Raw genomic sequence first — 15,188 nt, forward strand, 5'->3', positions numbered from 1 at the left:
ACTGAGGATGAGTGGTGTAAAATCTTTAAAGGTTGTCATTTTTTTCTCGAGTGCGCTTCTTGAGGCCAAGGCTGGTGTGGCAACAGTGTTGCATCCTCGACTTCAGCCTTTGGAGATAACTTGTAAGGAAATTTGCAAAGGTTACTTACTGTCTGTGCAATTTGTCAGTAGTAACCTAAAGATTTGCATGACAAATGTTTACTGTCCTAGTGCTAACTCTGAAAGAGGTGCCTTTCTGTACAAGTTGGCAGAGTTTGTAAGCACCATTGACTTAACCATGTTGTTGTGTCTGGGGGGTGACTACAACTGCACCCTCGACCCACAACTTGATCGGAACACTTGTGAGCCTCATCCACCCAGTGCAAGGCCTTTGGCACAGCTCGTCAAAAAGTTTAAACTGGTGGATGTGTGGCGGGTACAAAACCGTAATATCCGTCAGTATACATGGGTTTGTGCATCAAGAAATGTTTTGACGATGGCTCGCCTCGACAGATTTTATGTTAATCATGAAATGGTAAACATTGTTAAGAACTCTTATATAAGGCCGTCTGGTTTTTCCGATCATCACATGATTGTTATGGTGTGTGGCTTTCCTCATCATGTCTGTGGAAGTGCATATTGGACTTTTAATTTGAAACTTTTACAAAGTGCACATTTTATAGAAGCTTTTAAAATGGTATGGGAAAAATGCGAGTCACAAAAGGGTTCATATTTGAACTTAAGACAATGGTGGGACTGCACAAAGTCCCAAATCAAATGTTTTTGCCAACAATACTGCTCGTACAGCACAAACAACGCTTTTGGTGTGATATCTGTTTAAAAAACGATATACTTATCTGTGAGCAGAAAGCTGGATTGTCTAGCGTGAATGTCCAGCAGTTGTCGACGAAAAGGACCCTTCTGGCTAAAATAGTGAAAGAGCGGGCGGCCGGTGCATTTGTCCGACTGCGGAACAAAAAAATCCAACTTGACACACCAAACAAAGGGTTCTTCAATTTGGAAAAACCGGTCAAGACCTCTCAACAAATCCATGCTTTGCGCTCTTCTGGTGGTGATTTGTTGACCTCCCAGAGTGATATCAAGCATGAACTACAAGACAATTTTTCGAAACTCTTCGCAAAAATAGCTATGAATGAGAACAGGAATGCAATGCTTGAACAGCTCCCTTCTCTGTCTGAAGACCAACAACAATTGCTTTAGCCTGGCATTTCTCTTGGAGAACTTACTGCTGCGCTCAAGGATAGCAAGGATGGGAAAGCCCCTGGACGAGACGGCCTTCTGACTGAATTTTATAAGGCTTTCTGGGACATTCTAGGCCCTACTCTTCTTGAGGTCTTTCAGGAGAGTGTTGAACAAGGTGAATTGCCATTGAGCTGCCGGAGGGCAGTTTTGTGTCTCCTTCCGAAGAAAGGAAACCTGCATGAGACCGCAAATTGGCCGCCTGTGTCACTCCTCAACACGGACTATAAAATATTGTCAAAAGCACTTGCAACCTGTCGAAAGGAAGTAATATCCTTCTTGATTGGCACTGATCAATCATACTGTGTTCCAGAACGTTCCATATACGATAATATTTTTTTGGTGAGAGACTTGATCAGTCTTGGTCGAACCACATCTCGTGGTTTTGGTTTATTACTTTTAGATGAAGAAAAAGCTTTTGACAGTGTTAACCATTCTTTTTTGTTTGATGTATTCAGGAGAACAGGGTTTGGGGAAAAATTTATTGTTTATGTTGAGTTATTGTACAAAAATGCATCTTGTCTGCTGAAGGTTAATAATAGTCTTTGTTACCCTTTCCCCTTTCAGCGAGGCATCCGTCAGGGCTGTGCTCTATCAGGCATGCTCAACAATCTATCCGTTGAACCTTTATTAGTTTTACTTCAGAACTCCGTGTTAGGAGTCTCTCTTTCACAAAACTCCAAAGTCGTCGTTTCAGCTTATGCTGATGATATTTGTGTTGCTATTGCAAATCAAAAAGATGTTTCTGGGGTCTCTCGTTTCCTTACCCAGTTTGCGCTTGCTTCTACTGCAAGGGTAAATTGGAAAAAAGTGTAGCTTTCTGGGTGGGCCCCAGATTGCCTTCCTCGTCCCTGCCTGGTTTACCAGGAGGAATACAGTGGAGTAGTGAGGGGTTTAAATATTTAGGCTTATTTCTAGGAATTGAAGCGTATGAACAAAAAAATTGGGAGAACTTCCTGGAAAAAATTAAATTGAAACTGGGAAGGTGGAGAAGATTGTACCAACTTCTCTCGCTTAAGACACGGGTGTCAATCATAAACAACCTGGTGGTTCCATTTATTTGGCATAGAGTTATCCCACTTGAACCTCCGAGATACTTGGTCACAGGCATTCAGAGGGTTCTGACTGATTTTTTTTTCTGGGGTGGCCACCATTGGCTGGGCCCAGACGTGGTCTGCAGACCCCGAAATATGGGTGGTCAAAATCTGATGCATATCCCAAGTCGGATAATGGCATTCCGGATTTCCACGATTAAGCGCCAACTGTACAGTGACTGTGTTCCTTGGCGTCCTCTCACAAACGTCTGTTTGCAGAAAGTGGAAGGTCTGAAATATGACCGTGAACTTTTCCTCATCGACCTGCAACACGTTAACATGTCTCAGCTCCCCAGTTTTCATCAGAGCCTTTTGAATGCTTGGCAAGTCCTCGGAGTGCAACGTTTAGAGGTATCATACGATGCCCAAAAGTTTGTACATAGCCATTAGTTCGGAATCCTTTATTCTCTAGAATTTCAACCTCCAGGTCGTTTATGCATTGTTTCACCAGTGTTGGAATAAACGGAGTGCGAGATCTGTTGCATCCATCCTTGAATGTCTGGCTACCTGTAAGCTCACTTTCATCAAAAACTGGTGTTCGTTCTGCTCGTATTGTGGAAAATGTCTTGAAAGCAGTAATTCAAACCTTTCATAGACTAAACATCGGGTGGACTGGGGTGGATGAAGTGATAGACTCACATCTCTATTTCCCTGAACTTCAAATTGCCTCAAAAAAACAAGAGGGTGTGTTCTCCTCAAACTTAGAGGAAATTGGTGTGTTTCACGTCATGCGGAAAACTGCTATCTACAACATATGTCTGGAAGAATGTATACCTGGTTTTACAAAACTGTTCAAAAATCGGTGGAATGAGACCTTACCTGCTGGAGCTTTTTTAACTCCAGTGTGGAACAAAATGTATAGTTCTCCAACTCTTGGGCGAACTGGAGACCTGAATTGGAGACTAGCGCATCAAGCCCTGGTCACACAGACATGACTCCATAAGTTTAATTCTTCTGTTCCAATTTCTTGTCCTTTTTGTGATTTGATTGAAAATGTTGCCCACGTTTTTATTAAATGTAAGAGATTGGTACCCCTCTTTCTCTTCCTTCAACAGCTTTTCTATAAATTTTATTTTATTTTTTCCTTTCCAGTCTTTATTTATGGAATCGGGGGGAATTATAAAAGTAAACCAGTCCTCTCGTTTTTGTCTTTTCTGTTGGGCATTGCTAAACTGGCAATTTATAAAACCAGGAAAGCAAAATTGAAGGGGGAAAATGCAAATGTGCTTTTGTGCTTTAAAGGTATGGTTTCGGCACGAGTAAAAATGGAGCAGGCTTATCTTTCGAGCCTGGATATTGTGGGTGATCAGTGGTACACTGATGAGGTTTTGAGAGTATTTTCGTGAGGAATCTGTTCGTGAGGAACCTCTCCTCTCTCTCCTCTCTCTCCCTCTCCTCTCTCTCCCTCACCTCTCCTCTCTCTCCCTCACCTCTCCTCTCTCTCTCCCTCACCTCTCCTCTCTCTCCCTCTCCTCTCTCTCCCTCACCTCTCCTCTCTCTCCCTCACCTCTCCTCTCTCTCCCTCACCTCTCCTCTCTCTCCCTCACCTCTCTCTCACCATCTCCACCCTCTCCACCATATCATTATCTCTCTCTCTCTCTCTCTCTCTCTCTCTCTCTCTCTCTCTCTCTCTCTCTCTCTCTCTCTCTCTCTCTCTATCTCTATCTCTATCTCTATCTCTATCTCTATCTGTATCTCTATCTCTATCTCTCTCTATCTCTCTCATCATTCATCTCTCATCTCTTCTCTCTCATCTCTCATCTCTCATCTCTCCTCTCTCATCTCTCATCTCTCATCTCTCATCTCTCATCTCTCATCTCTCATCTCTCATCTCTCATCTCTCATCTCTCATCTCTCATCTCTCATCTCTCTCTATCTCTCTCTATCTCTCTCTATCTCTCTCTATCTCTCTCTACCTCTCTCTACCTCTCTCTATCTCTCTCTATCTCTCTCTATCTCTCTCTATCTCTCTCTATCTCTCTCTATCTCTCTCTATCTCTCTCTATCTCTCTCTATCTCTCTCTATCTCTCTCTATCTCTCTCTCTCTCTCTCTCTCTCTCTCTCTCTCTCTCTCTCTCTCTCTCTCTCACCTCTCTCTCACCCCTCTCTCACCCCTCTCTCACCCCTCTCTCACCCTCTCTCACCCCTCTCTCACCCCTCTCTCACCCCTCTCTCACCCCTCTCTCACCCCTCTCTCACCCCTCTCTCACCCCTCTCTCACCCCTCTCTCACCCCTCTCTCACCCCTCTCTCACCCCTCTCTCACCCCTCTCTCACCCCTCTCTCACCCCTCTCTCACCTCTCTCTCTCACCTTTCTCTCACCCTCTCCACCATATCATTATATCTCTCTCTCTCTCTCTCTCTCTCTCTCTCTCTCTCTCTCTCTCTCTCTCTCTCTCTCTCTCTCTCTCTCTCTCTCTCTCTCTCTCTCTCTCTCTCTCTCTCTCTCTCTCTCTCTCTCTCTCTCTCTCTCTCTCTCTCTCTCTCTCTCTCTCTCTCTCTCTCTCTCTCTCTCTCTCTCTCTCTCTCTCTATATATATATATATATATATATATATATATATATATATATATATATATATATATATATATATATAATCTGGTTCTTCTCCATTCTCTCTCTCTTTCCCTGTATCACTTTTTTTTCTCTCTCTATCATGTATGTCTCTCTCCTCCATCATATCTTATCTCTGCTCTATCTATCATATATTTCTCTCTCCTTATCTCTTTGTCATATCTTTCTCTTCTCTGGTCTCTCCCTCTCATCTTTCTCTCATCTTTCTCATCTCCATCATATCAGAGAGAGATAATATGATATCTTTCTCTCTCCTTCCCTCCCTCTCTATCATCTCTCCTTCCCAGAGTGAATCTTGATTTTGTGTTGGATCTCCATTCCTTTGACAACTGCGCTAGCGTGGGGTAAGTTCTTCTGTTCCAGAGCATCTTTATCATGCTTTGCAAATCTTAAGTTGCACCAATGAAAAGTGAATATACATGTATATATGTATATATACACGTCTTGATGTATATATACAAAAAATAGATGCGCACGTCTTTCCACCATTAAAGTATTTTGGCCCTAAAAGAGATGAATGCATCTCTGACAGACAAAGTTGACAGTTAATGTATCTTTGAATCGTGCCTGCTCCTGACGACAATCCCCTTCGTGTGTGCGTGTGTGTGTGTGTGTGTGTGCGTGTGTGTGCGCGCGCGCACATGCTTTTTTATAAATGAAGTAAAGTTTGAGAGAATAATGATAATGTCGATCCATTCTGACAACCAACCCCTTTATAACCAAAACGCTTCATGATGTTGTTTACGGCTCTTTTTCAGCTTGCGGGAGAGGTTATCCCAGTTGGAAACGCAAGAGGGCGCAGCGACTCATGGCCACCTAGACCAGGTAATTCTCAGTCAGGGGGCATTCACCTTACGCACGCCAAAGCACCTTTTCCGTGACCAACCTGGAATGAAAATCGGGGAAGGGGGGGGGTGGGGAAGAGAATATGGGTTCGTAAGTTGTAGACTTTCTCTTGTTCAGCTAAAAAAGATGCTTTGAACTTTGACCTCAGCCCTGACAAAGCCCAGTTCATTAGCGACTAAATGTGCTCACCATGCACTGTGGTTGGATAAGGAGGCATCCCTGTTGGAAAGATTTTCACCGTCATTCATCATGCTGATCACCAGTTTTCCATTCCCATCTAAATTGGTGATGGGCCATGATGCTGGTTACACAGGTTCAAATCCCAGATAATTATATCCATTTGGCAATTGGCGACATCCTTGTGATTCATGTACACTGACATCTGCAAATGTCTTCCTCCTTCATGTGATTTATACACAAGCTCTTCTATGAACCATAGATTAATGTAAAACGGATCACATGCACCCATCACAAATATTATTAGACTCGTTTCGGCGAGGCGCTTGAAAGAGACAAAAGAGGGCTTATAACTGGCTGTGGCGGCGGCTGTGTGAACTCCCATAATTACAGTCACGCATCGGTTATGATATGCACATCGGATTTCCAGAACTATCACGTGTCTGCCTTTAGCGCCCCTCGAAACAGATCGAGTTTTCATGGAGAGAACGCACCATGAAAATCTCCATCTTGGCAGAAGATCCCAGTGAAAGAAAGTCATACAGGATCTGTGGATTTGTATGTAGTTTTGTCCGAGTGTTGTTTCACGCTGCGATTGTCCAGCCATTCCGTTTTTTTGATCGCTGTGTATTGAGAAGAGGCGCTCAGAATGGAATAGCGTTATTGCAGCGCGATATGATGGTTGCGCCAGGGGACGGTGGGGTCCACGGCCCGGTGGTTTTCAATGTGGCCTGGTGAGCTCGTGACTTTCCCGTAACCCCCGTTCTCTTGCAGAGCATTCGGAGTGTCACATTTGAGGTGCCGGGAAGCGTCACGCAGAGCGCCCTCGATGCCTTCCTGCAAGTGAGTTTCTGCATCTCCTACCATTCCCACCCTCTGGTTGTTTTACTTTTGCCTTTGGTGTGTGTGTGTGTGTGTGTGTGTGTGTGTGTGTATTTGATTTGATTTTGACCAAACGCCCTTGTGGATTGTCGTGTTTGAACTGCATGCTTATTGTTTTCATTTCAGGACCTTTTGTGGGAGAAGAAAATGCTCAATGAAGAAGGTCATTGCATGGAGGTACTTCGGTTGAAGGTACATGCATATAGTAAAAACGAATCTTTCAACATGCATTTTAAACACGAACCATTATTATCAAAAGGTCGATCCTTTCACTGCACCACATGCCTGTGTATCGAGTGGTGGAACTTGGAAGGAGTTGTCGGTCTCCTCATTCATACAATTTATAAACATTTCATTCCATATTAAGATGATATAGAACCCCAGGATAAACACATTTGGTGCCAGTACATGCTGAAAGCCTCGTTCATCTATTAAGGATGGATGAGCTCTTTGAGTTGTGTATTCTCCTTGTCAATCCCATTAAATTGTCCTGTATGGAGTACATGTAACACCAATTTAACGACACCCAATTAATCCCACATGCTTGTGGGGTCAGCCAGGGAAAGTTTATTTGGCCCAAGTCTTTCACGGACTGGCTGGCCAGGCCTGACGTTTGACTGAATGTGGCAGGAATTTGTGATTTGTTCTGGGCTGCCGGCGATAATTCGCCTACTCTTCACGGTAGACACCATGGGATCTATAACGTCCATCAATTGATGCCAGTATTCCGGACATCCAGCTTAACGTATATCCGAGGGACGGATCACTCACTTTGCAATGCAACCATCTTTCCCACGAAGCACTGGTGTGTGACCATTGAAAGTCAGGTTGGGAATCGAACATGGTCTGGACAGCTCAATTATGAGTGAGCTACTCCCAAATCATTCTGGCAGAGCCTGAGTGGGGGACATAGGTGGGAGAAATTGGGGTAAAGTAGTTTTGTAATAGAGTACATGACATACGTGACCGTGCACTCTGCAGTGGCCATCACTATTTTTTTTATAATATGGTCACCTCTATGAGCTCTCACAAATCCAAGCTACCCGCAATGCAGCGCCAGTTTGCAGCGTTCCACGCGCGATTGAAATGAAAACGGAGTCCCATTATGCACACGATAACGATTTACAGGGAGTGATTCGATTCGGGAGGATGAAGAAAGTTATTAGCACGTGGTATTTCATAAATCGCCATGTGAGCCATTTGCCTTTTTTCATTACGGGGGGTGATGGGGTTGGGTGTTCAGGTTGGGGTCGAGGCATCGATTTGACATTCTCACATTGAAGGTGGAACCGTAAACGTTACATTCCAGAAGAAACAATTATAAAATCGTGCGCTCGTGCACGTATATATCCCCACCCTCCGCCCCCCAAATCCCCCACCCTTCCCTTTTCCCACCCATACCCCTCTTGCAAAGCCCATGAAAAATCCGAACGTAAGAGGCAGCAATATGTTATATTCATGTGTTGTGTCATTTTTATATATAGTACTGTACAACACGGGCATTTCTCACCATGTAATTAAAATGTATTCACAATTACAGCTTTTAAACAAAGGTAAAAGTGGCATTATTAACCCCCAACAGGGTGGCGAGCTTATATTTTGGGTGCTATCAGTCTAGCTGTCCATCCATCCGTGCATTCGCCCATCCATCTGTCCGTGCGTCCGGCCGGAGCCTCCACTCGAAAATGACTCGACGCATCTTTCATATTCGCCACGTGTATGCAATATCTTGGCACGAGGAACATCAAATGATTTTGGGATCATAGCCAAAAGTCATGGGGCAGACAATTTTATTTCCGAATGCTGGCAATTAAAAAAAAAAAAAATACTGAACTGGAGAAAATAGTATAGGATTATACAGTGCAGTATATGCTTTTGGGAACCATTATTTATGTATATGTATACACTTTACCATCTCCACTACCTACGTACCACCGTGAATTACTTATTTTTTTAGATGCACTTTACCATTATCATGACATTCATGCCACCATTAATTTTTTTTTAATATACACACTATCATGTCCATGACCTACATAGCACATTTAATTATTTATTTATTCATATATACACGACCATCTCCACGACCAACATACCACCTTGAATTATTAATTTATATTCCCACTACCATCTCCACTACCTACATACCACCGTGAAGTACTATTTTATTTTTTACATACACTTTACCATCATCATGACCTACATACCACCATTATTTATTTATATACACACTTCCATCTCCACTACCTTCATACCATCTTGGATTATTTATTTATGTATATGCTTTTTAGCATTGTACTACGTTGTGCAATTTTCACATGAATTTCACATTACACCTTGAATTGTTTATTTATTTATTTATATTCACTTTACAATCTCTACACCAACACACAACTTTGAATGACGTTTATTTTTGCATACTTTACCATTCTTCCAACAACCGACATGCCAATTTGGATTGTTTATTTATTTATATACCCTTCACCATTCTACCAACAACCAAAATGCCAAATCAAATTATTTATACACACTTTGCCATCACCACGACTGACATGTTTAATTAATTATTTATTTATATACACTTTACCATCACCGTGACCGACATAACTTTGCATTACTTATTTATTTATATACACTCTACCATCTCCATGACCGACATACCACCTTGAATTATTTATTTTTTATATGCCTTTTAGCATTCATCGTACGACAGTGAAATGGTCACACAGATTTCAATGGTCTATCTGGTCAGGCTGTAACCTTTTTACCATTTGAGCTTTTGTCATCAAATTTTGAAGAAAGCTTTATTATGAGAATATGGAGAAGACAAATTAAGAATTCTGTCAAAAGGTCAAAGGTCCCGTTTCGCATATGGAAGAAGTCTAAACACAAAGTGTGGCCCTACATAACCGACACGATGGGCTTTGCATTTTCAGATGCATTCTGGTGTATTTATTTGTGAGTTTATACAGTTTTTTTTTTCTTCTTCTTCGAGATTATGATGTACCATACTTTGTTACAGTGTCGATGAAACTGAAGCAGTTTATTGGCAAGGATTATAGTGGGTGGTTTGTGTTTGCCATTGCCTTCCTCGTATGAGTTTGGGTAGGGATTTGTAATTTGTTCATGATGCTGGCAATAACTCACCAACTCTTCACGAAGGACACCGTGGGATCTTTGGCATCTACCAATTAATGCTGGCAGAGTTTAACGTCCATCCGAGGGACAGCACTCACATTGAGGAACCGTCCTCACTGTGAAACACCGGAATGACAGTTTATAGCTGGACTGATATTCACCCAGGCTCGACAGCTTCGAGGAGAATGGGCATACCTCAAGGCCATCATGGCAGCCAATATATATCTATGTATATATGTAATGTATGTATATATATATATATATATACTGTATATGTATATATATATATATATATATATTGTTACGTTTGAGGGGGGGTATGCATTCAAAGGGTAATTAGGATGTTTAATTTGGTATGCCATGCTGTTCGAGTTTACCAGGATCTCGATGTAATAAGTAGCAATTCAGTGGTGATAAGTTGTCTAGTAAATGTTCATTTCTTCAAGGGGGAAATGATAATTGTCACGTAATTAGATAGGGACACGGGATAGGGTAAGTGTGTCTGCGTAAACCCCTTTTGGTATTCTCTGGAGACTGGCCGTGACGTCACAGGACAGTGCAGCGGATGGCTCCGCCCCGTGATCACGATTGGCAGAAGGCGACGGCGGTGGGCCAATAAACGGCTCGATTGGAAGTGACGAGGACAGGAGGATAAAAAAGGTTCTGTTCGGGGTCGAAAAGGAAGAGGAAGAAGATTGGGACAAAACGATCGTGTTTTTTTGGTGTGGAGGCTGTTGCGCAGAGAGCGTCCTTGTTGTGCTGATTCGATCGTGTTCTTCATCGTGTCTTGGAGCCTTGCTGAGCCTCGTGCCTCACCTTGGTTGGCTCTGGGGTTCTGCTGACTCGGAATACAGGGTCAAACGGCGGGTGGACCTGCCTCCCTCTCCTGCTCGCAACTTGGCGCCAGAACTGGTTCCCTGGCGGCTGTGAGCGGACTTGGGCCAAGACCAGGAGGTCGACAGCACCACGGTTTCTCCTGCCCCCCTGACGAGAGCAAGGCCAGCTCGTCCGACGCCGATCCAGGGACAGTTGCGTCCACACCACGGTCCAGCCTGACCACCAGAAGTAGCTACGTTTTTTGTGTGTGTGTGTGTGTGTGTGTGTGTGTGTGTGTGTGTGTGTGTGTGTGTGTGTGTGTGTGTGTGTGTGTGTGTGTGTGTGTGTGTGTGTGTGTGTGTGTGTGTGTGTGCTTGGCGCCTTAGAGGGTTTGAGATCTGTATATTCATTGGAATTGTCTGTGTTTTTCCCCACGCCCGATCCCACACCATCCCGTCGAATCGCCCCGGATCCCTTTTCTTGCCGAGTCTTGTTATTTCTGGTTAATAGTAAAAACAAATAAACATCATCAATTCAGTGAAAAGCGACTCGTGCCACCTTCCTCGTCCCGTTTGCGGTAGAGCGATTGGAACCGCCATCTTTGGGTTAAATAAATAAACCGCCTCCATCGTTTCGGCTCATTCTACGTTGGCGGGACTGTTCAAGTCCCGTGGACGTCACAATATATATATATATATATATATATATATATATATATATATATATATATATATATATATATATATATATATATATATATATACACATCTGGATTCGGATTTTCACCAAAATCAAATCAATTCGTCCTTATCACACACCCAACCTGTCCACCAGTTTTCGTCCGAATGCGTCCATAACTTTTTGAGATATCCTGATTGCAGACAAATAAACAAACACAGACAGGGGTGAAAACATAACCTTCATCCACCTTTGGTGGCAGAGGCAATAACGATTCTAATCTGTTCTCCATTTTACCACCTAGACCAGATTCATAACAATATGTGCATGTACGTGTAAGATCTACACATCCCATTTTTAAGGTGCGGTTGGGGACTGTGTCCTCGATGAGAACTTGCATCCATGTTAATTATTATAATGCTCTCAGCCACTGTTCAAAGATATCCTCAAAGCATGCCAATAATTTATCTGTTAATTTCATGTACTCGTGGGCCCGTTGGTCCATTGGACCAAGTTTTCATTGGTCTTCACAACCTTGTAGCATACCCACCTGCTGTACTGCTTTAGCATTCGCTTGCCTTTCACCAAGTCCAGATGTGTTTGGGCCAGGGCAGGGATTATTCATTTCTTGTTCTTATTGCCAAATGATGCTCTCCTATTATTATTGTTTTAATCATTAGTATTAATTAATGTCTGCTTTGCTCCCATGTTGTCATTCTTTTTTTTTTTTTTTTTTTTTTTTTTTTTTAACAAGCATGTCCCACCCATCGCTTCACTCATGGGTATACTAAGTAGAGTGAAGGGAAAAAGAGGGGGGAGAAAGAGGGGTGGAAGAGCGAGGAAGTAGAGAGACTGAGAAGGGGTGGGGAACGAGGAAGGAGGGGGGAGTGAGGAGGGGTGGGAGAGTGAGGATGGGTGGGGGCAGGGAAGGCAACATGAGGGGAGGGGAAGGCAGCGTGAGGGGAGGACAAGGAAAGGCAGCGTGAGGGGAGGACAAGGAAAGGCAGCGTGAGAGGAGGACAAGGAAAGGCAGCGTGAGGGGAGGACAAGGAAAGGCAGCGTGAGGGGAGGACAAGGAAAGGCAGCGTGAGGGGAGGACAAGGAAAGGCAGCGTGAGGGGAGGACAAGGAAAGGCAGCGTGAGGGGAGGACAAGGAAAGGCAGCGTGAGGGGAGGACAAGGAAAGGCAGCGTGAGGGGAGGACAAGGAAAGGCAGCGTGAGGGGAGGACAAGGAAAGGCAGCGTGAGGGGAGGGCAAGGGAAGGCACTGTGAGAGGATGATCCGTCCAGACATAACCACTGTCCGGACACATCCGGAGATAACCGCAGTCCAGCCACATATGGAGATAATCACCCTCTGGCCATAACCACCGTTCGGATATGTCCAGAAATAACCACCGTCCAGATACGTGCGGATATAACCACTGTCCAGATACATCCGGAGAGAGAGAGAAAGATATATATATATATATATATATATATATATATATATATATATATATATATATATATATATATATATATATATATATATGATTAGCTCAGATCCCCAATAAAATGCCTGTTTAGCTAGGTTGTGTGGTATAAGGGACGTTGTGTGTCGGGTGGTGTAAGAGACTGTTTTTGTGTTCATACAGTGGTGGTGAAACAAGAGATCCCTCTTGTTCCTACCCCATCCCGGGATAGCTCCCCCCCAGCCGGCTGAGGGGGTGTGATTGGAAAAAGAGTGTGGCCAAGGGGAGGAAGTGACCTGAAGGGGAGGGGCCTTTGGTCGGTTTCGCCGAGAGAGGCGGGCTGGTGTGTCGAAGGAGCGAACGAAAAGAAACTGGTGAAACTGTGAGCGCAGTAGTGGCGCCGGTCGGCTGTACACGGGACAGCTGTGTCTGTTTTTCGTGAGGAACGAGCCGAAAGAAAGGCAGGGAAGGCAACAGAGAAACCACCAGTGCTCGGAGTCGTTTCGAAGCGAGAAATGAAGGCTTCGTGAAAAGAGCTGTGTGTGGAGAACAGTCGTTCTCGAAAGAGTGGTGTTTTCGAAGCGAGCGAACGTAAGAGAGGCTGCCTGCACCTCGAGCCGGCGATCGACTCTTGTGGGGAAGTGATCAACAGATTCAGCCTGCGTCTGGCCATAGACCCTCCTCCGTACTCACCTCACGGCTGGACACGTTGTCGATATGCCTGGGGAGCTCGGCACCTCAATTTGAGCCTTGTCTGGTGCACCGGCCAGGCCTGGATTTGTGTGCTGGACCTAGAGAGAGAGATCGGCTGAGGCCCATCGTTGATCTGGCGGATTTGTGCCGTCGACATTGCGCGGGGCCAGAGCGTGCAGAGACCGCGTGCGTGAGGTCTGCGACAAACTGACAAGCGCCATTTTGCCACGCGGCGTGGTTCGAGCGGGAGTTCGAATCCATGGACATTCGCCTGTTACGAGCGACATTCGTGCTTTTTGACACTTTCCTCTCGTCCATGAGACATCACCACGTACTCTGTCTTGTCTTGCATGCATGCTGTTTGTCTTTGTCTGCACGTGTTGTATAAGGCATATTTCGGTAGTGACCCCCTCGAAACCTGTAGGCCGTGGTTCCCCAGTTAAGGCCCGGTCACACCTTGACGTTTTAGCCAGCGATGGCAACGTATTAAAATGTATGTAAAACGCTGGCTGACGTTGAACTTTTGATGTTTTTTTTTTTAAGATTCGGACGTATTCATCACGAGTTGGTCGTATGCATAACATATTAGTAATGGACACAGAACGTTTCGTTGTGTTATAGATAACTTATACCAACGAATGCTGAACCTGTTGTCGGCCTACACAACCGATGGCCAACGATAGTCTAACTTAGGCATAGCGCGTTGCACGCATCGCCGACGATGTCGTGACGTAGCCTATTAAAAGGCTGACGCACAACGATTTGAATCATAACTGCCGTAGAAATGGAAGTGACAACATCGCGGTCACACCTTGGCGATCCTGCCAGCGTATGCCGACCTAAGAAAAATGTGTCTAAAACGTTGGGGCACGTCAAATACGGTATGAGTAAGTTTGGTATACGTGAGTACAACGCTAAAGTACGCTATCATATGTCGTAGTAAGTAGAGTACGTCAAGAAATTTTAAACATGTTCAAAATTTTACGACGTACTTGGCGTATGACACACGTTCCGCATGCGATGGGGATAAGTTTTACACACGATATGTGGACGCTTACACACGTCCACAAAGGCTACTTATAAGCTACTCATAAGTCGAAACACGTCGCGGTAATGTCTTTTTTACGCGAAACTTATTTCTAACTTATGTTTGACGTGCTTTGAACCAATTCTTTACGTAGTCCCAACACACATCGATGTATGTAGACGTATTCCAATGACGTCTTCCGGTCGACAAAAAAAATAAATGAACGTGTTTCTAGGTTACAACTGCCATATAAAGACGTGTTCCCAGCGGTTTTGGGAATTGGTATATAAAAATGCTGCTCATAAAAGGGAACTCAACAGTGTTTTCGAGTTCCTTTTTGAGTCGATGTCCATGTCAGCAGTAACAGTATCAGTATCAGTATTAGTATTAGTATTAGTAGTAGTTTGTTCATGTTTGCAATAGTAGGTGAGTGTGAGGGGGAGGGTGTGGGTTATGATGGATCGTCCTTGCGTCCGCGTGTCCACTGGTAGGTTCATAGGCTGCCACTCAACGATTTAAATGGCTGCATCTCCACTATTGAAAGTAGACGCTTGCCTCAACAATTGGAT

General features: G+C 44.1%; 1 protein-coding gene and 1 long non-coding RNA gene across 4 annotated transcripts in view; one reads left to right on the plus strand and one right to left on the minus strand.

Moving 5' to 3' along the window:
• Positions 1-15,188, plus strand: part of LOC147031992 (zinc-regulated GTPase metalloprotein activator 1-like) — a 453,248-nt gene that overhangs the window by 287,495 nt on the left and 150,565 nt on the right. For all 3 annotated transcript variants that reach the window (XM_085869244.1, XM_085869243.1, XM_085869245.1), the window contains 4 exons: positions 5,197-5,253; positions 5,668-5,734; positions 6,707-6,775; positions 6,941-7,006. In XM_085869244.1, the coding sequence (XP_085725370.1) occupies positions 5,197-5,253; positions 5,668-5,734; positions 6,707-6,775; positions 6,941-7,006 (259 nt within the window). The remainder of the gene's footprint in view (positions 1-5,196; positions 5,254-5,667; positions 5,735-6,706; positions 6,776-6,940; positions 7,007-15,188) is intronic.
• The window catches only part of LOC147031993 (uncharacterized), a 41,732-nt gene continuing 32,199 nt past the window's right edge, over positions 5,656-15,188 (minus strand). Inside the window, exons 2-3 of the long non-coding RNA XR_015055003.1 lie at positions 7,586-7,710; positions 5,656-5,795 (exon numbers count right to left, since the gene is read on the minus strand). This is a non-coding gene — a long non-coding RNA (uncharacterized LOC147031993). The remainder of the gene's footprint in view (positions 5,796-7,585; positions 7,711-15,188) is intronic.

This window comes from Eptatretus burgeri, chromosome 2, assembly GCF_056783735.1.
Source record: "Eptatretus burgeri isolate ZD-2024b chromosome 2, Ebu_testis_v1, whole genome shotgun sequence".
In the NCBI taxonomy this organism is placed as follows: domain Eukaryota; kingdom Metazoa; phylum Chordata; class Myxini; order Myxiniformes; family Myxinidae; genus Eptatretus; species Eptatretus burgeri.